Source organism: Gracilinanus agilis, chromosome 1 (genome assembly GCF_016433145.1).
Source record: "Gracilinanus agilis isolate LMUSP501 chromosome 1, AgileGrace, whole genome shotgun sequence".
Taxonomy (NCBI): domain Eukaryota; kingdom Metazoa; phylum Chordata; class Mammalia; order Didelphimorphia; family Didelphidae; genus Gracilinanus; species Gracilinanus agilis.
The window spans coordinates 775694213-775715166 of NC_058130.1; the positions used below are offsets into that span (position 1 = coordinate 775694213).

Genomic DNA, 20954 nt, shown 5'->3' on the forward strand with positions numbered 1-20954 from the left:
GCTTGGGGAAGAGCGGAGGCGGGGCGAAGGAGGGCGGGTCGCACGTGGGGGGCGGGTCCCTGGGGCGGGGTCGGCTCACGGGGCGGGGCCTGGCCGGGCAGATGCTCGGGGTTCCGTGTCCCGCTCCCATGGCCGGCCCGAGCTCCCCGCGCTACCCCTGCTCCCCCGGGCCGCGCCCCGGGGCCCCTCACTGACCGGCCCATGGCGCCGCCCGCCGCCCGCCTCGCTCTGCTCTCCGCCGCGCTGGCGCTGGCCGCCCGCCCCGGACCCGGACCTGGAGCAGCTCCCGGTGAGTGACTGACACCCCCCCCCCCCCCGGGGCCCGCACCCCCTCCGGGCGGAGGAAACTGAGGCCCAGGATCCCCGCCTTCGGAATCCTCCAGACTAGCTCCGGCCACCGTGCTAGGGGCCTCGATCATTCTGCAAGGGAGAAACTGAGGCTTGGAGAGCAGAGTGGGTCCCCAGGGGTCACGGCAGGAGGACTCCGTGGAAGTGCAGGGGAGAAGCCGCGGCTGGGGCCACTTCTCGCATCCACTTAGAGACCCCCTGTGGGGCTGACCCGTGGCCCCCGAAGTCACCAGCTAGCGCTCTCTCGGGGTGGGGTGTCGAAGGTGTGTGTACATTGATGTGTGTAGATCTCTCTGGGTGTGGATTTCTGTATGATGTGTACACACACCCCACCACCACCACCACCACCACAGAGCTGTACATATCTCAGGGACAGGGCAAGTGGGAGGCTCAGGCTCCGTCCTCTGCTGGGAAATGAGAGGACGGCATGAGGGAACCCCTGAGGGCTTCCAACTCTGACATCTGCGACCCTCATGTAGCTCCTGAGACACCAGAGCCCCTCTGGGAGTGGGATGGGCTCCTCCCGCTGCCCCCCACCAGAGTTCTGACGACTACAGCCCCGGGGATCTGGTGAGGCTGTTTAGCCTCCAAGGAAAGCTGGGGTCTCCACTTGTTTTCCAACCTCACCAGCCCTAGCCGGGCACCTCCTCCACCTCCCCTCTCCTCCCTGGGTACGCTGGGATTTATGTAACTTTATTCCTTCAGAGCAAGCCAGCTTTTCTCTTGCACACTGCAGCTGTGGTGCTTTTTGTCAGGGAACACACCCCGTTTTGCCAGGAGATAGAGTCCAGAAATGTGAGTGGCAGCTGCCTCTGAGGAGCCATGCCGGAAGCCCCCCTCTGCGCCTTCAGGTTCCCCACAAAGAGTGGGGAGGGGGTGGTGGGAAGCTGTCCGCTGTGGTGTGCCAGGCAGTGTGGGGGGAGGGAAGGGGCCTGGGCTCTGGGCTTCTTAGCCTAATGGACAGATGTGCAGTTTTGAGCTCTGACTGTCAGTTTCCCAAGATAGAGTAGGACCTGCTCCATTGGGCCGCCAGCTCAAGTAGGGTAAAGGGAACCACGCCTGGCCTGGCCTGGCCTTAGACAAAGGCAAAATCTGCTCCAAGGTGGGGCACCCAGAGGTGAAAGGGAGACTTTTATACACCCTTCCTTCCAGCAAACTCACTTATGGAGTGAAAGAACCAGGGATGAGGGTGGAGAGCAGGCTGTTTTGTGTTTATTCACTAGTTATTTGAAGGTTGAACACTCACCTCCCATATTTAAAGGGATGGGGGGGGGGGGGGGAAGTTCTTCAGGAAGCCCTCCAGTGGAGGAGATGGGAGTCCAGGTCTTCCTTCCTCACTTCCAGAACCGCATATGTTATTTGAAAAGCAGGGATTCACTGGCGACCGAAGGCAGGGCAGTGCCCAAGTCTATTTTCCCTGAGTCCATCTAGAATGCAGTGAGATTCTGCTCAGAGCCAAGCCTCCAAGAAGGGAAGCCACTTGGGCCAACCTATGGAATGATCAGGCAATAGGCAATCATTGAGCAAGAGTTTGCAGTGTGCCAGGCACAGCGAATACAAAGACAGAGCTTGAAATGTGTTCAAATGAATTCCTGAATTACCAAATGTCAGAAAGTGGTGGTGAATGACCACAGCCTTCCCGGGAAGTTTGGGAAATATCTCTCGTAGTGGACTTCCCCGGGCCTCGGTTTCCTTATCTGTAAAATGAGGGCATTGCTTCTCTCCGTCCACGTGTGAGGTGCCCATGGAGCGCCGGCCCTCCCGGCAGAGCCGTGACTTAGTAAGCCTTCGTCCACATTTCCTTGTGTGTGGTCTCGGCAGGATCTGTGGGGTGGAGGAGGCTCCCCTGGGCCCCTGGTACCGGCCACTGCACGGTACTGGGTGGGATACACTTGGCCAGTTTCCAATCGGATAAAGTGGGTCCTTAAGTGAGGGGAGCCCCGGAGCCTCGCCGCACTATGGGGGGAGGCAGCGGGCAAACGAAGCAGGAGATGAGGCCCTGCTGAGGCGGTGCCAGCGCCTTCGCCCCGCGCCCCCGATTCCACTCTAGGGGGCCTTGGGCTCTCGCGCCAAGGACACCAGCTGCCTCCCTGTGATTTCGCTGCCCCTTCTTCTTCCAGCCCATTTCCAGGAAAAGCCCCCCTTGTCAGGACGTCACCTCCCCAGGGTTACCCACCAGCTTCCAAACTCCATTTCAATAAAAAACATGTCTCACTCTGAGGACCTGCCAAGTGCATCATTTTATTATTTTTTTCAATACTGTAATTTTCTCAGAGTTTTGTGGATGGAAAAAATTATTTCAATACTTTGGTTCTGCACAATATTGCAATCTTTAAACGACTGGCGGTTTGCATTTCTGAAGTCTGGCTCTCCCAAAGCACTGAGCTCATCCCCTCCCTGCCGCTTCTCAGGCTCGTCTCTAGCCAGCCTCCGGCCTTCCAGCTTCCCTCCTCAAAGAGCCGCGGGGAGGGCGGCCGGCACGGCAGGAACAAAGGCAGGGCCGGGAGGCCGGGAGGCGGCCGCTGGCTCCCCAGTTGCATGCCGGTCTGGGCATCTGGAGGGAGCGCTTCCTCCCACGCCCTCGGCCCGAGCTCATCCCGCCTCGGCCTGCCTCTTTCCAGGGCAGTTTTGCATGCTGGCACGGACCGCGTGCCTCAGGTGCTCCCCTGGAGTCGGGATCCGGGTTCCAGTTCCGCTGCCAACTCTTCCCCTCCTGTAAAATGAGGGCATTCAGGCTCTGGCCTTCAGCCTTTCAGTCCGGGCTGCCCAGGCTCATGGCATCGGTGTCCTCCTCTGCGGAGACCCCCTTCTCTGGGCCCCCGTAGCTGCCCAGCAAGCCGCCGGGAGGGGAAGGGCAGCGGCTGGGGTTCTGGTCTGGGCCCCTGGGGAGCTCCCCTCCCTGCCTTGTCTGCTCTGGCAGGCCATGGGGAGGCCCGCTGGGTCATTCCTTCTCTCGTGCCTCAGTTTCCTGACTTGTTAAATGAGGGGTTTGGTCTTGAGGACCCCTGAGGATCCCCCAGTTTATGCCACTGGGATCCTTCTGGGTGACTTTCGGCCAGTTGCTTCCCCTCAGTGGGCTTCGACACGGTGGCGTGGCGGGCGAGATGCCAGACCAGCGAGGCCTGGGTTCCAATCCTGCTTCAGGCGAGCCCCTTGCCATCCCTGTGCCTCTGTCTCTACGTCTGTAAAATGAGGGGCTTGAGCCGGGCGGCATCTCTTCCCGTGCCCGTCCCGGAGGGGTGCCATGAGCGCCCGGCACGTCCAGAGGAGGCGGGCACTGCCCTCGGGCAGCGAGTCTGGGCCCGACAGGAAGGCCCCTGCGCTGCGCTGCGCTGCCCTCCTGAGTTCAGAAAGTTCTGCGTGGGGCCGGCGCCGAGGGCCGGGACAGGGGCCAGGCCAGGGGCCAGGACAGGCAGGCTGCCCGGGGTGGGGGTGAGGTGGGGGGGAGGCGAAGCTCGGGGGGCTCCGGAGAGCCGTCCTTCCCGTCTCACGTTCTCTTCCAAAGCCAGCACCTGCGGTGAGCTGCGCCCGTGTGTTAAGAGGACCAGGAGGGGGACGTTTCCAGGCCTGGGCAGGGCCACGAGGCGCTTTCTGGGGCTTCGCCTCATTGGCAGCAGGAGAGCGTGGGGAGGGCAAGCAGCCGGCGCACGGTCCTGCACAGGGGCATGTGCCATTCCCCATCGCCTTGCCTTTGCCCGTCATGCGCCCCCTCCCAGCCCAAAGGGTGAAAGCCGTCTCCCTCCTGTGGGGCGTGAGCACGGCGGTCGCTGGTGTTTCGGGGTACCTCGAGGAGGGCAGCTTAGGGAGGTCCTTCCCAGCTGTGTGCCCGGCCCAGGCACTGCCTCAGAAAGGCCCGAATGCCCAGAGCTCAGCGCTGGGCCCCAGCAGGGGCTCCCCGCGTGCTGCCGGGCATTTCCTTCTGAAGCGCCGAGCCGGCTCCGCTGGTGTAAACTGGAAGCGAGGCGGCCCAGAAGAAGGAGCGCAGTGACTCGGGTTCCAATTCTGCCTTCACGGCCTGGGCCAGGCCTGCAGCCCTCTGGGCCTCCGTCCTGCTCAAGTCCCTGGAGGGAGGGCTCCCCGGGAAGCAGCACAGGGGCTCCCCATCAGCCCTTGGGGGTGCTGTGATGGGAGGGGTGCGAGGCAGGGACTGGTTTGGGGCTCTCCGTGGCCGCCTCGTCTCTTTGTTGTTTCTTCAACCACATTAACTGTGGGATTCGGGGGTCGGAGACACTTTGGGGCAGCCCCGGAGAGGCCAGGCTGGGGGAGTCGGACGCCGGCATGTGGCTGAGGAGGGGCGAGACGCACAGGCTGGACCAAGCGAGGAGCAGCCTGCCTACAGGGTGACGCACAGAAATGTAGGCTGGGGCCGACTCACGGAGGGCCTTGAATGCCAAGCTGAGAAGGCAGGGGCGGGGGGCCGGTTTCTCACTGGACAATGCTTTGGGTGGCCCAGGAGCAGGGCAGGGCAGGGGAGAGAGCCTTGAAGGCAAGGAAACAGCCAGGAGCCAGGGCAGTCCTCTAGGCCAAGGCCCGGCTGGGGAGCAGCAGGCGGGGAAGGGGAGCCCCCAAGCTGGGGGAGGGGAGGGGGGGCCCTCTGAGAGAGGCTCCGGCCAGGGGCCCCTCCACTCCCCACCAGAAGCCCACAAGGGGATCCTCTTTCACTGCAGGCAGACCCCTCGGTGGCCTGGGCCTGCGGCGCCCTGGGTGGGAGGCCGTGCCGTGCCCTCTCCCAGGCAGGCTCCCGACATGCAGCATCCCGTCTGTCCCTCCCACGGCTTGGGGACCCTCTGGGGGCGCCCCCTCCCTGCCCCCCTCGCTGGGGCCCGGCCTCTGCTGTCCCTGATTGCATCCCTGGCAGGTCGCCCGGCATTAAACTTTGGATTGTTTGACTTGCCACAAGGGTGGGGCATGGCTGCGGGGGGGGGGCACCCCAAGGGGCTCCCCACGCCCAGGTGGAAGGAGGCCGGCCTTAAGGGTCCCCCGTGGGAGTGGCTGCCCTGAGAGCAGAGCCGGCCTCGTCTGGCCCCTTCGGGGGAGGGGGGCCCCCATTGTGGCCGAGTGTGTCGCCCTCAGTCGAGTGACTGGATTGTGCAGAAATACTTTTCTCGCTTAAAGCAGAGAAGTCAGATGAAGGCCCCGCCGCAGTCTGAGGCTTGATGAGAAACATGGGGGGGGCGGGGGGGGGGGGCTGCCGTCACCGCCGGCCAATCAGAACCCAGTATGTAAATCACTCGCTGCTGTGCCATCTATAAAAGTTCATCTTCAAAGCAGATTATTGGGCTGCTAGAGATATTTTTAATAACGACTCCAGACCCACATTTGTGTTTCTTTGATGTCCCCCCAAGTCCCTTCTGCTTTTAATCAGCTCCTTCCCACATGAAGCGCGGCGGAAGCCCCGAGAACCAAGCGGCCGTCCTGGGCTGTGGGCAGCGAGCGGGCTGGGCCGGCCTCCCCGGCCTCCCGGGCCTCCCCGGCCCCAGCTCCGAGCTCCTATTACCAGGGGGTTTGGGCATGGCGAAGGGCCTTCCGTCCTCCCCTCCCGCCATGTTTTGCTCTTTCATTAAAGGGTTTCTGTTGTCTAATTATATCCTTTCAATCAAATTAGAGACTGCAGCATCTGGTTAGGGCCTGTAAGTGCTGCCATCTGCCCCCAGGACGGCGGCCTTCTCCGCGGAGGCTCGTCCAAAGAGATCGGGGAAGAGGGATGTGAGGGGAGGCTCGGGGCTGCCCGGCTCGCCCATGGCGGGTGCCAGAGCCGGCTTCCTCGGTGCACACTCCAGGCCCCGGCCTGGGCCTAGAGGAGACCGTGCTGCGGCTCACACCGGCGTTTGGGAGGCCAGCTTGGGAGCAGCGCCGAGCCTGCTTCCGGGCTCCTCGGAGGGTCTCCAAGACATTTTGCATGTCCTCAGCACTGGGTACCTCGAGGTCCGGAGGCCCAGGGTTCCCCAAGCTGGCGCCCATCTTGGGCACGGCCAGCCTCTGTGCCACCGCCGAGTGCCCACAACGCACCTGCCTTAGGGTGGGCAGGAGATGCTCCCGCCACGCACTCATCTCCCCGGGCCGCTTTCCCAGCAGAGCAGCCTAGCTGGGGCTCAGCATCGTCCCCCGGGGGCCGCTCTGGCTCAGGCTTGGCTTTTCCCATGTATTAGGCCAGGAAAGCTCCCTGGCCGGGGATAGATGTCTGACTTGCCCCAGCAGAGGACCTTGTTTCCCCTCGTTGGAGCATCTCCAGGGCCCTGCTTAACGCAGCCACAGCTCCTCCTGAGCATCTGGGGCCGGATAAGATCCAGGAGGAGGACAGACTCCCAGACCTGCCCGACGGGGCCACAATGGGTGCCTCTGGGCCAAGGGAACGGGGCTGGGGTCGGAGCAGTGTCAGGGGCCTCCCTGCTCCGCTCTCTGGGGGCCTCCGTTTCCCCGCAGAAGTGCGGCTGGAGGGGTCGGAGCGAGCACAGAGGAGCTCCCTCCTGGGATGCTGCTCAGAAGACCCGGCCTTGCCCAGACCTAAGCCATGTGCCGGCTGAGCTGGGCCGGGCAGGGGCCCCTCATCTCTTCTCCGAACCCTGGAGGTTCCTTTTTCCATCCCCCCTTATTACAGGGGTGGCTAAGAACACCGGGGAAGGGAAAGAAGGACTTCATGGTCCGGACACAGACAGCCCAGGTGACCGACCCCGATCTGGGACCTCGAGGGGAATTCACTCTGGTCCATCTAAATCAACGGTCCTGTGTCCTCAGAGACCAGAGACAGAGGCCAGAGGCCCGAGAGACGCTGGGGAGGCCCCCACCCCACCCATGGGCCCTGAGGTTGCGCTGAGGGGGCGGAGAGGGCCGCAAGGCAGGAGGGGAGGGTCAGTGGAGAGGCCAGGTGGCCCAAGCAAGGGGTTCATGAGGCCAGCTAGCTAGAGGGCGCCAGTTACCCTCGATGACCCTCACTGGATCTCAGTTTGTCCAGCTGTACAATGGGAGGCCCGTCTCTCCCCCCCGGCTTCCCTCACCAGTTTCTGGCAGCTGCAGAGCAGCTTGGAAACATCCAGCGTTCTTATTGTCTCCACACCGAGGGGTGCCCTGGGCTGCCTTCTCTGGAGAGGCCCCGGCACTAGGGAGGCTGCCGCTCACTGAGCGGTGAGAGACTTGCCCAGAGCTGCACAGGGGCTAAGAGCTTCCGAACCCCCAAACCTGGTCCTCTGTCCAAGGGGCTCCTGGGAACAATTCCCTGAGCCTCGCAGCTCTGTTCCCTCCCATCCTCCTTCCTCCTCCGGACTCCTCCGGTGTAGCCAGCCTCCAGTCAGAGGCTGATCCAGGAAGCATTTTTTCAAGAAACCTTTTAGCATAAAATCCCGACCATGACTGCGGCCTCTCTTTGGCCTCAGCCCCCACCATCCCCTGTATTTAGCACTTCAAAGGCCTGTGACTTCATCCACATGGTTTCCCCTCAGACAGTTCACGGCCTCGTCACCCTCTATGAGTCGCTGTGGCCAAAAGTCATTCCATCCTTTGATGGCCGGCCTTGTGGGGCGAGCAGACGTGGCCGAGGCCATCCTGCTCTGAGGGAGAGCTCGGGCTCCGCTCGGGCTTCTGTCCTCCTGCCAGGGCCCCCAGCAGCCCAGGATCGGACCGATCAAGGGAAGCTGTGGCTAGTGCGAATCCTGGGCCGGCCCCTGGGTCAGAGGCAGAATTCCAACCTGCTTCCTCTTGACTCCCCGTAGCTACGAGGCCACTTCAGAGAGAAAACGGAAGGGTCTTCTGGGGAAGAGCGATGTGAACTGGGCGGCCTCTGTTTTTTGTTTCTGTTTTTTTTAAACTCTCACCTTCCATCTCAGAATCAATACTGTGTATTGGCTCCTTGGTGGAAGAGTGGTAAGGGTGGGCAATGGGGGTCAAGTGACTTGCCCAGGGTCACACAGCTGGGAAGTGTCTGAGGCCGGATTTGAACCTAGGACCTCCAGTCTCTAGGCCTGGCTCTCCATCCACTGAGCCCCCCAGCTGCCCCCCACTGCCTCTGTTTTTAGCCAGCTTTAGTAGGGTGATTCATGGGGTGAGCGTGGCTTCGTGTGGCCCCTGATTCCCTGCTGCTGAGAGATTCTAGATGGGATCACCACCGCTCCCCCACGGGAAGAGATCTCAGAAGCGATCTGGGGCAGCCCCTCCTTTCTTTACAGATGGGGAAACAGAGGCCCGTCAAGATGAAAGGACTCGTTCAGGGTGCCACAGGCTGTCTCTCTGGCCGGTTTCTTCAGCCGATTGAGAGCTCGAGTGAAGGAGGAGAACTTGGGTAGGAGATTCAGAGCACGCCGTCAGCTTGCGTCTTCATGCCAGAAGGTTGGCCGCCAATTGCCAATCATTCTGGCCATGAGCACTTGTGAACCGGTCAGCTGGCCGTGGAGGGGAGGACTGAGGCCGGGAAGCCGCACGGCCCGGGGGCTCCGAGTCACTCAGAGCTGTGTCCATCCACATGAGCTAGGCTTGGGGAGCCTTGGCGTGCTCTCCTGGCAGTGGTGGCTGCCCTTTCCAGAGGAGGTATTAGGCAGCACCAGATACAGAGCGTGAAGACCTGGGTTCCGATTCCGCCTTTGTGGCTCACCCTCGGACAGGCCATTTACTTCCCTCCTCCCCCACCAGTTTCCTCCCAGGCCCATTCTGCCCTCCGACGGCTGAACGGCTGCTCTCCCTTCCATGACCGCCCTCCCTTATTCACTCTCCAGAAACCCTTCGTCTCCTCGTCACCCCACGGAGCTCGGAATCCTGAGTGGCCCAGCAGCCTCCCCTTCCTTATGCGGCTGGGAAGGAGGCCCTTCTATTGAGTCTGGAGGTCCAAAAACCCTGGAGGAGGAATCTGCCCGAGGCCAGGCGCTTCCTGCTTGAAGGCCCCAGGACGGATTCCATCTCCTCCTCTGAAGCAGGGTGGGACGGGCTCTCGGTCCTTCCCCAGGCTGTGTTGGGGGCTGCCTTCAGGAAGAGGCCCAAGAGGCCCGGAGGCCAGAGCGAGGCCGAGTCCTTCTGAATAGGAAAGCTGGCCCGGGGCCGAGACCCGACGGGCGTTCGGAGAAGCATCATCGACCTGGCACGGAGTTTTCTCCAGGAAGCCCTCGTCCCTCTTGCCTGGGCTTCCTCCAGCCATTTGTACCCTTCCAAAGGCTCCCCAAGCCCTCCCCTCCCCACCACTGGATCCCGCGGCATGGCTGAGCGGGCCGGGCCGGTGTGTCTGGAGCTCCGGTCACTTGGGGCTTCGCCAACATGGTGGCTCCATGCGTATTTGCACTCCTGTGATTGGGACGGCCGCCCGGCGGGCACCGAGCGTCTTCTGTCCTCCTCGCCGGCTCCCCCCTCACCCCGGCTCGCCGGTCTCCCTGGCCTGGCCGCTGCGATCCTGGCTCCGCGGCTCGGGCGGCAGGACGGGCCTCCCTCCCCTTCCGGTTCTTGTCATCTTCCCGTCTTGCCCCGTTGGACAAATTCTGACGTTGGCGGCCCCGCCGAGCCCACCCGCTCAGGTATCGCCTGTCGGCTCGCGAGATGGAGCCTGTTCGAGGCACCGAGGGGAGGCTCTTGTTCTCTTCTCCGGCCTTGGCTCCGTCTGGACGTCCTGCTGTCCTCCAGCCCCTGCACACAGAGGGCGGCGGCTGCTCAGGCAGGGCTGGGGTCGGCTGGGAAGTGGCCGAGGCCAGAGTCGAACCCAGGCCTTCCAGCTCCGCCTCGTTTTGTTCTGTGTTTTTAAAAAGACACCCCTCGCCCCCCCCCCGGGCCTAAACCTCCCCCCGGCTTTTTCTCAGGAGCCCCGCCGTCTAGCGGGGGGGCTTCGCCTCGGTCCCTAATGAGCGTGGCCCGAGCTCCGCCGGAGCTTTTAGCCGGGCCTCGTTCAGAGAAGAGGGTTCCCCAGAGCCGGCGCCCCCGGGCTGGTTCGGTCCCGTACGGCGCTCCTCCGCAGCTCTCCACTACGTCCGGGTGTGATGTGCGGCTCCTCGCCTGGCCGGGGACGTCGGGGCCTCCGAGGCGGGGGACGGTGGCCGCTGGGAGGGAAGCGAGGCCCAGACTGGAGTCCTCCAGACGCCGGCGAGGAGGCGCTCGAGGGCTCCCTCCCGAGGCTTTCTGCCCAGCTCTGTCCCGTGAACCCCGACCGAAGGGCCGGAGCGGAGGGTCCCAGAGAAGAGAAGCAGCTCCGGGAGGAGGAGGGGACGCCAGTCCTTTCCCAGATGGCACAGGACTTCCCCGAGGTGGGCGGTGAGGAGAGTGGGGGCGAGCCCCGGCTCTGCGGGGTTCATGGCCCATCCCCGGCCCCGGGGACTGCCCTGTGGTCTGCTCTGTGTCCCCAGCCCTGAGCCTGGGGCCTGGCAGGAGCGGTGACGGGCCCGCAGCCTCCTATTGGGGGGGACTCGGCCCCCTCGCACGGGTCGGCCTTCGAGTGCCGGGCAGGATCCGGGGTCAAAGGAAGGCCGAGAGGGGAAGGCTGGGCTCCCTGGGCCCTTCTGGTAGCTGCAGGGAAGCCGGATCGAGCCGCAGTCGCCTCGCCTGAACTCCCAGGACGGCCCGTTTGTTTTTCCTCGTCTTTTTTCCGTCGGCATTCCTGGGCAGAAGGTGGCTGCCAGCAGCCGCTCGGACGTCCGTCGCATCAAAGCAGAGGGAGCGGGGCTCGGGGGCCAGAGCCGTGCCCGTGAGGGGGCCACGTTTTGAGGGAGGCAAAGGCTCCAAGGAACGCTTTCTGGAAGAATGTGCCCAGCGGGCTGGGGCGGGCCTGGGAGCCCAAAGGGGAAAGCCAGGCGGCTTGGGGGGTCCTTAAGCCCGGAGTCAGAGGAGAAGGCGGCTGAGAGCCGGCCATTCTGGGGCCTTGAAAACCAGAGGCGGCCGTGGGGGCTCCTGGCAGCTTAGTGGGCGCATTTTTAAATTCCGTGTCTTGGCTGCGTGTGGCTCACGAGCGCTTCCTGACTGGACGGGTTCGGGACAAAGCGCCGGAGGCCGAGTTCTCGTCGTCCCCAAGTGCGGCCTTGGCCGGTCACTTCTGGGCCGGGCGGCGGGAGGGAGAGCCCCGCGTCCGTGCGCCTCCGTCCCCAGTGCCGCAGGGAGGGCTGTTACTCATTCCTGGGGAATCCGAGTCCTTCCCCGACTTGGGGGCCTGGACGGGAGGCCCGACTGCATCCGAGCGTCTGGGCCGCCGCCGCTGGGCAGCCTGCTTCTGCTCACCCCACGGGCTCCGGCAGGAGCCTCCAGAATTCCAGGGGAGCGTCTGCTGCCAACTGGGCCGACGTCGGGGCTTCCCGGTTCGTTTCAGGGGCCTCCCGGCCCGGGCAGAGGCGTGCTGGTCAGCCCCTGCTTCTCCACGGCCCCTCGGTGGCCGCCGACCCGCTCAGGCTCACAGGGAGGGTCCCTCCCGTCCGTGGTGCCGATGCTGCCCCGGCCACGAGCCGCGGCCCAGGCGAGGAGGCCGGCCCGGGGTCAGCCTCTCCTTTGTGCTTCCTTCTAGAGTGCTTCACGGCCAACGGAGTGGACTACAGAGGCCGGCAGAACTGGACGGCGCCGCACGGAGGGAAGGCCTGCCTCTTCTGGAACGAGACCTTCCAGCACCCCTACAACACCCTGAAGTACCCCCACGGAGAGGGGGGCCTGGGAGACCACAACTACTGCAGGTGAGGCCCGAGGGGAGCCCGGGACACGCACAGGAGGCAGCTCGGGGAAGCGAGAAAGGCCTCGTGTCAGCGCCGCCCCCCCTTGGTTAAGCACCCCAACCTGCTTAGCCGCCAGGCCGAAGTGACCTGCCCAGGGTCACACAGCCAGGAAGCGTCCGAGGCCGGATTTGAACCCAGGACCTCCCATTCCAGGCCTGGCTTTCTAGCCACCGAGCCACCGAGCTGCCCCCTCTCATCTTTTCTCAGCCGGGACGCAGTAGAGGGCCCCAATGGGAAAGGCAGCCCGGCTCACTTCTTCCTGTGGGGCTGCTGCTAGGTGGGGGGGCTGGTCCCCTCCCCCCTGTCACCCCCTCTTCTTTTCCCTCTGGCCTGGGCTCCTGCCTCGTGTCCCTGTCAGACACCCCAAGAGAGCAGAGGGCTGGGGCGCCCCAGGGAAGGCCGGCCTCCTGCCCCGCGCCCGCGGCTTTGCCCATCCGTAAAATGGGGCGGAGGAGCCCGGCTGTTGGGGGGAGGGGAGGCCTGAGCCCGCTCGGGCAGCTGTCGGGCCTCCTCAGACGGCCGGCCAGCCCAAGAGGCTGCAGCTGTGCACACGGGCGCCCTTGAGGCCTCGCGAGCCTGCCGTGACTCACGGCTCGGGAATGCGGAGGCCTGGAGGACGGGAGCAGGTGCCGAGGCCCTGTGGGGAGCCCCCTCTGCCCCGGAGCCCCGTCTAGCAGGCCAGCCTCAGCCCCCCCCAGGACCAAACGGGAAGGTGGGCCGGGCCGGGTCGGAACCAGGCGCTTCTGGGCCATCCCTCCTCAGAGAGGGGCTTCCTAAGCCGTCCTGCGAGGCTCCCGCCCTGCCCCCACCTCCAGGTGCTCCGGAGACGCGCCAGACCTGAAGGACAAGTTCCTCTTCCAGCAAGGCGGGAGCCGCCCACAGCCGCCTGGTGGATCCTCGTCCCCCAGAGGGGCCCCCAAAGGGGAGGTCAGGCCTGCCCTGGCGGGGCCCTGTGCCAGCACGCCCGCCCCCTGCTTATCATAAGCACCGCTCAGCCCCGTAAGGGTGGCGCTGCCTGGGAGATGGGGAGCGATAGCCCCCCCGCCTCAGGGCCCGGGAATCAAGGGCCCCATTGTGCCAGGCTTATCTTCCCGCCCGAGCCGGGCGCACAATAGGCTTATCCCGCGCCTGACAGGGCCGCTCGGAGGCTCGGCCGCCCCTTTGTGCCCGCTTCCGGCCCCAGCCTGGGGTCAGGTTTCCAGTGTCCTGGCTCAAGAGGGGAGGAGAGCTGGGGGGCCCCGGAGCCCCTCGCAGTGGGCAGCCCCTGCTCACATTCCCATCCCGGAAACATAAACGTGAAACAGAACTTGGGCGGCCTGGGTGTCGGGCCTTGTGGCGGCCTTCGGGTGAGGCTCGAACTCGGACCCGAGTGCCCCTGTCCGTTGGGGCCAGCGTGGCTCACGGAGGGGAGGCTGCGGCCCGGGGGGTCAAGGCCGCCGGCCCGTCCACTTCGGGGAGCGCCTCAGCGGCCCTGGTCTCCTAAGAGCCTCCCCCTCAGATACCCGGAGACTCCCCCCAGCCTCTCCCTCCGGCCTCCTCGTGCCTCCAGTGGGCTTCCCAGGCCTGGACCGAGGGCCCCAGGGGTGGTGCGGTCAGGGCAGAGGACGGTCACGTCCCCGAGGCCCAGCTTCTGCCCGGACTCTGGGAGGACATTCCCCGCCTCTCCCAGCGTCTTCCCAAGCGGTGCCGGGGCCCTCCGAGGTTCCTGGTCTGCCGGGGCCAGACGCCAGGCCTGAACCCACATTCGTGTCTTCTTTCCCCAACAGGAACCCCGACGGCGACGTGAGTCCCTGGTGCTACGTGGCTGAGCACGAGGACGGCGTCTACTGGAAGTTCTGCGAGATCCCGGCTTGCCAGAGTAAGCGGGGGGCCGGTGGGGGTTGGGGGGCTGCGGGCCGGACAGACGCCCGGCTGGGGAGGGTCGGAAGGCCTCCCAAAGCCCCGGGATCCCCCCCTGGCCCATTCCAGGGCCGCCCCTCCCAGTGATATATCGGGCCTGGCTCAGCTGTTGCCCCTCCTGGGGGCAGAGAGCAGCTGCTGCCTTGGGGCCTCGCTTTGGGTGGGCACCCCGTCCCCCACTCACATTCCCCCTCCATACCCCAGAAGACGGCCCGCAAAGCCCTGTGGGTGAAGGAGGGAGCCCTGGGCTTAGCACCCTCCCTCTTGGGCCGGCTGGGGGAGCCTGGGCTGGTGGCCTCGCCTCTGTGAACCCCATTTTCTCATCCGTAAAACGGGCTTCTAATGCTTGCACTTCTTCCCTCATGGAGTGCTTCAAGTGTGGACCCCAAAGCAGAGCTCTCTGCTCCAGAGACTGCGTTCAGCCTCACGGGGGCGGGGAGGGGGCGCGCTGAAGCTGCCCCCCTTCGTGCTCAACGGCATCATCAAAGAGCGCTGGTCAGGCGGGAAGGAGAGGGGGCCGTCTTGGGGGCTCCCTGGGGGTCCCTGGGCAGCGCCTGAGGCCCTTTATGTCCGTGGCCACCCCGAGGCTGCCCAGGAGAGAGCCCCGATGCCCCCCGGCCGTCGCAGTGCCCATGTTGGCCAGGGGCTCCATGAACGCGGTGACGTGGCAGATAGATTTTCTGGGTTTGGAAAAACTTGGCTTCCTTTCCTCAAACCCGGTTCTGTTTCTTTATCCCCAAATCATCCATTTCGCATTATTTACTGCCTTGAACTTCTGGGCGCCTGTTTTTGCGTCTCTAAAACCCAAAAAGGAACGTCTTGGAGTAGCCCATCCCGTGCCCTGCCGGCTTGAGGGCGGCTCAGCGCCTTCATGGCTTCCGGGCAGCCTGCGGGGGCCCCCCCGAGCTCCCCGAGACCACAGACACTTCATCCCCAGAAGGGGCCGCTGGAGGCCTGGAGCCCACGTCCCCCGCCAGAGGCCCAACCAGGCACGAGCCGTCCTCCGTGATGCCCGTTTGGGCTGCTTTGCTTTGCCGCGAGGCCCCAGGGCTCCTGCAGACAGGAATCACCTGACAGAGTCCCCCACGTTTCTGCGTGCCCTGCCCCCTGTGGGGGACTTAACCCCCAGCCCAGGCCCCCCAGCGTCCCAGATCAGCCGCCCTGTTGGCGCCGGGCTCCAGGCCTTCTTCCACCTGTGCACCATCATTCATTCCCAGCGGAGCAGGCTGCCAGGGAGGAAGTGCAAAGCAGGGCGCTCTGCTGAGAAAGAAGGGGAGGAGGACACGCTGGGCCAGGCCCGTGGCTTGGGGGAGAAGAGGGTCCTCCTGCCCCCATGGCACTGCCCCGTGGGCCTTCGTCGTGGTGGCCTCTCTGCTTCTTAATACAGACCCGACGGGGCATCCACCGTCGGGGGGAAGAGCTAAGAGCCGTGCATGCTCCCAGGCCCCCCAAAAGATCTTCAGGGGTTTGTAGGTGGGCCTGGCCGTCGTCTGCATCCGAGCCGGGGTTCCTTGCACATTCGGGGGCTCAGCTACTGGAAGGGCTTCTTTGTTCAGGGGAGGTCTGCAGGGACAGCCCGGCCTCCCCACTGGGCTCTGGGGACGCCTCTCTGCCGGAGCGTCCGATGAGCCTCCCTGGAGAGCCTCCCTGGTGTCTCTGCTCCGGCCGGAGACCGTGCTGATTGCCTCAGTGTCCGACAGGGACTCAGGCCACATTTGCCCTATTTGTGAACAAGGAGACACGACTTTGCTGCATAACTCCGTGTGTGTGAAAGCCATCCATCTCTCATTAAGCGCATCCTGTGGGAGGCACCTCGGCCACACTCAGGGCCCTGTTCCGGACAAAGGCGAGGCCTTCTCCGGGGCTCATGAAGGAAATGAGGAGGCTGAGAAAGAGCGGCCCTTCTGGCCATGAGAAGCCCCAAGGATTCTGGGTCTCCCCCAGCACTGCCGGCCGGCACACTTCTTGGCTGGAGGCGAGTTTTCTTTCCCTTTGCCGCGGGATGACGCCGTTTTTCAGAAGCAAAGACTCGTGTCCAGTAAACCACAAGGCACCCCCTTCATCCATCCAGCTGCTCCAATCCCATCGCAACCCTGTGCCGCCGCTCGTCGGGCCGCTCCCCCGTGGATGGTGGTCGGCTCCCTTTCCAGGCCTTTGCAGCCGCACGGAGAGTCGCTGCAATAGTTGCCTCTCGGTCCTGCTCCCTCTCGTTCAGCTCTTGGGGCACGGCTAGGAACGGGGCTGCCGAACCCGGGGAGTGTTTGTGTCTCACACAGCGCCGCGGCCTGAATTAGGAGCTCTCGGAAGCCCCCGAGTTTGGGGCGCTGTTGGGTCACTTTCCATTTCATCAGTTCTGGAAAACGCTGATCCCCCTCAGAGGCTGCCCCTGTGCTGAGTGCCTGAGACCCAGAGAAGGGCCGGCCCATTCCTGCTCTACATTCATTGGGGAGTTCTGCTCAGTGGGACGATGCAGTGTCTGAAGACCTTTCCTGGCTTGGAGTAGTGTGTAGAGCATGACTTTGGAAGAGGCTTTCGGGCACCAAAGACCTCACTTTCAGAGGAAGAAACAAAAGCCCAAAAAGGGAAGGGAAACGGTGGCATTCTCTGCAACAGATTAGTGAGAGCCTTTGGAATAAAGGGTTAAGCGGCGGGGGCATCCTTCCCATTCTTAATGGCCAACAATTATTGGGAGGGCTCCTTATAAATTCCTTTTTTGACCTCCCCACTCCCCTTCTCCCCTTGATTAATCCTTTCTGACTTTCTCAGTAGGGTTAGATAGAGTTCTATATCCCAATGGATAAAGCTACTCTTCCCTCTCAGGGTTAATTCCTCTGAGGGTAAGGTTTAAATATTACCTCTTACTGCTCTCTTCCTCTCCTTCTTATAATAGTATTCATCCCTTCCCCTTCCCATGCCCTCTTTGTGGGTAAGAGAATATCCTATTTTTCTTACTCATTCAAGTTTTTCTTGGTGCCGTCTACTATTCACCCCCTTTTTCCCCCACCCCCGTCTCATCTTAGACCATTTAGTGCTCCAACCTCTCCCTATGAATAATTCTTCTAATTACTATAATAGTGAATATAGTTTTTGAAAATTACACACAACATTCCTCCATATAGGAATACAAATAATTTGATCTTATTGAAGCCCTTAAAGAGGCAAATTTAAAAACAAGAGTTTTCTCTCTTTCCCCTCTGTTTCTTATTTACCTTTTCATGTTTCTCTTGGTTTTTGTGGTTGGATATCAAACTTTCCATTTAGTCCTGGTCTTTTCTATGCAAACACTTGGAAATCTTCTATCTTGTTGAATGCTCAAACTTTCCTCTGGAAGTATATAGTCAGTTTTGATGGGTAGGTGATCCTTGGTTGTAGACCCAGTTCTCTTGCCTTTCTGAATATCATATTCCAAGCCTTGCGGTCTTGTAGTGTGGAGGCTGCCAGATCCTGTGTGATCCTGATTGGTGCTCCTTGGTGTCTGAATTGTCTCTTTCTGGCTTCTTGTAAAATTTTTCTTTCACTTGGAAGCTCTTGAATTTGGCTATTATATTCCTTGGGGTTGTCTTTTCAGGGTTTAGTGTAGAGGGCGATCTATGAATCCTTTCAATGTCTATATTGCCCTCTTGTTGAAGAACTTCAGGGCAATTTTGCTGAATAATTTCCTTTAGTATGGAGTCCAAATTTCTATTAATTTCTCCTTTTTCAGGAAGACCAATGATTCTCAAATTGTCTCTTCAAGATCTGTTTTCTTGATCTGTCAATTTCTCAGTGAGGTATTTCATGTTTCCTTCTATTTTATCAGTCTTTTGACTGCTTTATTTGTTCTTGCTGTCTTGAGAGATCATTGGCTTCTACTTGCCCAATTCTGTTCTTTAGAGACTGGTTTTCTGTTATAATCTCATGATTTTTTTTTTTGTTTAGTCTATCCTGTTTTCCAGCTGTTTAATTTGGTTTCCAATTTGTTTACCATTTCGTTTGATTTTGGGGCATCTTTCTCCAATTGGGAGTTTCTGTCTTTGAACCTGTTAATTTCCTTTTGAGCTATTTCCCACTTCTCTCACCAAATCTCTTCCATCTTTCTCATGATCTCAGATTTGAACTCTTCAAGAGCTTGTGACCAATTTTCATTTTTTTGGGAAGGTTTGGATGTGATTACTTGTTTGTTCTTCTCTGCTGTTTGCTTTGTTGTTTGAATTTTTTCTATGTAAAAGTTGTTGAGTGTTAAAGATTTTTTCTTGATTTTTCTCTTTTGGGGTTCTTGTGACTCGGCTTGCCATTATTGTTATTTCTTTCTCAGTCAGAAGTCTGGGTGAGGCAGCCAGGCTCTCTGCCTATGGAGCTGTGGAGCAGTTTTTGCCTGAGTCACTGCGCCATGCACCCTCTCAGCTTTATCCTCATGCCCAGGGTTGGTCTGCACTCTTTAGGCTCCTGAGGTCTCAGGTCTAGTTGTTCTCAGGGTCAAGCCTCTTGGTGGTCCCCTTGCTTGCTCCTCTGTCCAAAGCTCTTTTAACAGTCTCAGGGCTGCTTCCACAGTCATGCACCCCCTCTGCACTGGGTCCCCACCCAAGGTCCACGACTGCGCTCAGAGTCCACGTCCACACCTGCATGCATGCCTGCACTCAAGGTCTGTGTTCAAAGTCCGGTTCTTTAGCCTCTTGGGATCTTAAGTCTTGCTGCTCTCAGGAGCAGGCCCTGGTGATCCCAGATAGCTGCCAAGAACTTAATGGATGCCCCAAACTTGCTCTAACTCTTGTGCGCTGGCTTTGGCCCTGTAGGTGGGGGAGTAGGGGGAGGGGGTTGCTGAGCTCGCGTTTTAGTGAGAGCTGTTTCACCCCCTTATAGCATGGAAATGCCCTGATCCCACGTACCTTCAGTGCTGTGCCCTGTTGTGGATTTGTTTTTATGTCCTCTTGAGGAGTCCTATATGTGTGGGTTAAGAGAGGTTAAGCAGCTGCTTTTTACTCTGCCACCATCTTAACCCAGAAGTCCCCCTTATAAATTCCTAGAAGGTGCCAAGAGCAGAGATGGGTGTGCTCCTGACCATCCTCATGGGTCATTCAGCATCCCTTCCCAAAGCTTTTCAGTTGATCCAAATATACTCTCTCCTTGGCCCTTGGGGTGGCTAGGTGATGGAGAGTTGTCTGCTTTGGCCCCCAGGACCAGAGATCCTTAAGGAAGGGCTTTGATACGATGGGCCCATGGAGACCTCCAGCTATCACAATTGCTACTGGAGATGGCTGTGCTAGGAGTCAGGAAAAAAGTGGGTTCATATCCTAGCTTTTTTTTCTGATTTGCCTTGTGACCTTAGATGAATCATCTCCCTGGGCCTCCATTTCTTTCCTTGTAGAAAGAGGGTGATAAACCTGACCCTGCCTTCCTTTCAGAGTTGTTGCGAGGATTTGAAGAGATGATATTATTATGTATCATAATAGGAAGGAAGTGCTCTGTCAACATAAGGGGTAATGGTGGTGATGATGGTGCTAGTAGTGGTGGTGGTGGTGGTGGTGGTGATGATGATGATGATGGTGGTGGTGGTGGTGGTGGTGGTGGTGGTGGTGGTGGTGGTGGTGGTGGTGGTGGTGGTGGTAGTGATGATGGTGGTGAAGGTGGTGGTGATGGTGATGATGATGATGATGGTGGTGGTAGTAGTGATGATGATGGTGGTGGTGGTGATGGCAATGATGGTGGTGATGATAATGAGGCTGATGATGGTTGGGGGAGATAATGGTGATGATCCCTTGGGGAAGAGCACAGATAGCTCAGACATTCTTCTCTAAACCTTCCTCTTCCATGGCCATAGGTTGGGTCCCAGCCGGAATGGAGCCCGTATCTGTGGTCTGTTTGGACCATCCCACTACCTGCAGGATCCTCATCTTAGTGCTGTTTTGGGACAGAAACAAATAAGTTCTGGTTCCTGTTCTTCTTCAGGACCATGTAGGGTAGGAGGGAGGACGGGCCATGCCGGAAATAACCAGGGACAGCATGCACGCTTAGGGCCATGAGAGAGTTACTGGCAGATGCAGTGAACTAAGGCTAGGAGATCTCTTCCAGCTTACCAAGTGGGGTTCTAGGAACATCGGGAAGCCTCCATGTAGGAGAGTCTAAAAGGATAGAATGGATTCAGACAAGCAGAAATGAGGTAGATGCCCTCCAGACAGAATGGATGCTGTGAGCTCACAAGAAAAGGTGAGCCAGTGCAGAAAATCCCGGCATACCAGCATGAAAGGGACCTTAAACATCCACTGGTCATCCCCTCCCCCATTTTACAGATGAAGAAACCGAGGCTCAGAGTCATGTCCCTCATGAGCAGCAAAGCTAGACCTCAAATGCATGTCTTCTGACTCCGAGTCCTGGGCTCTCCGCTCTGCCAGGGGAGATGGACATTTGGAAATGGCCACAGTCCATTTTGGGGGATGGATGCTGCTTTGTAAGGTGGTGAGCCCTTGGTCACCATACTAATCATAACAGCTAGCATTTAAGGTTTGCAAAATACATAATTTTATCCCTCCAACCACTACGAGAGTAGGCACTAATAATTCCCAGACTAGCTAGTTGGTATCTGAGGCAGGATTTGAACTCTGCTATTCTGGATTCCAGGCCAGCGACCTCTCTTTCTCCAGTGACCCTCGTGCTGGAGATAGGATAGAATCCAGTTCCCTAATTCCCAGTACAGCCTTTGGTCCACTGGGGCTCGGGCTCCTTGGGGTTGGTCTCCCCGGCCTGATGGGTGGGGGAGGTCTATGCCAGCCTCCTAACATCCCATAGCACATTTGCCTGTCACTTGCCTTGCTCTCAGCAGCCCCATTTTACAGGTTCTCACAGAGCAGGGTTGGCAGGCGCATCAGAGCTCAGCCTTAGTAAGCCCAGGGCCCTTAGCTCCAGGGCGGGCAATCTCACTGCTGTGCCGGCCACTTCTTTCTCTTGCTCCAAACCCTGGGCCCTGCACCTCAGACCTATAGCCAGCCAATGAGTGCTGGCTGGGGGGGACCCCCTGTCTGTCACCTGGGCATCCCTTTGAGCTCCAGCCCCCCCACCCCAACTCCCAGAAGTCGACCC

General features: G+C 60.5%; 1 protein-coding gene across 1 annotated transcript in view; it reads left to right on the top strand.

The window, feature by feature from the left end:
• The first annotated feature begins 143 nt into the window (after window positions 1–143).
• KREMEN1 (kringle containing transmembrane protein 1) overlaps window positions 144–20954 on the top strand; it is a 36044-nt gene continuing 15233 nt past the window's right edge. The window contains exons 1-3 of the mRNA XM_044685480.1: window positions 144–289; window positions 11801–11963; window positions 13769–13860. Of these exons, the coding sequence (XP_044541415.1) occupies window positions 202–289; window positions 11801–11963; window positions 13769–13860 (343 nt within the window). The 5' untranslated portion in view covers window positions 144–201. The remainder of the gene's footprint in view (window positions 290–11800; window positions 11964–13768; window positions 13861–20954) is intronic.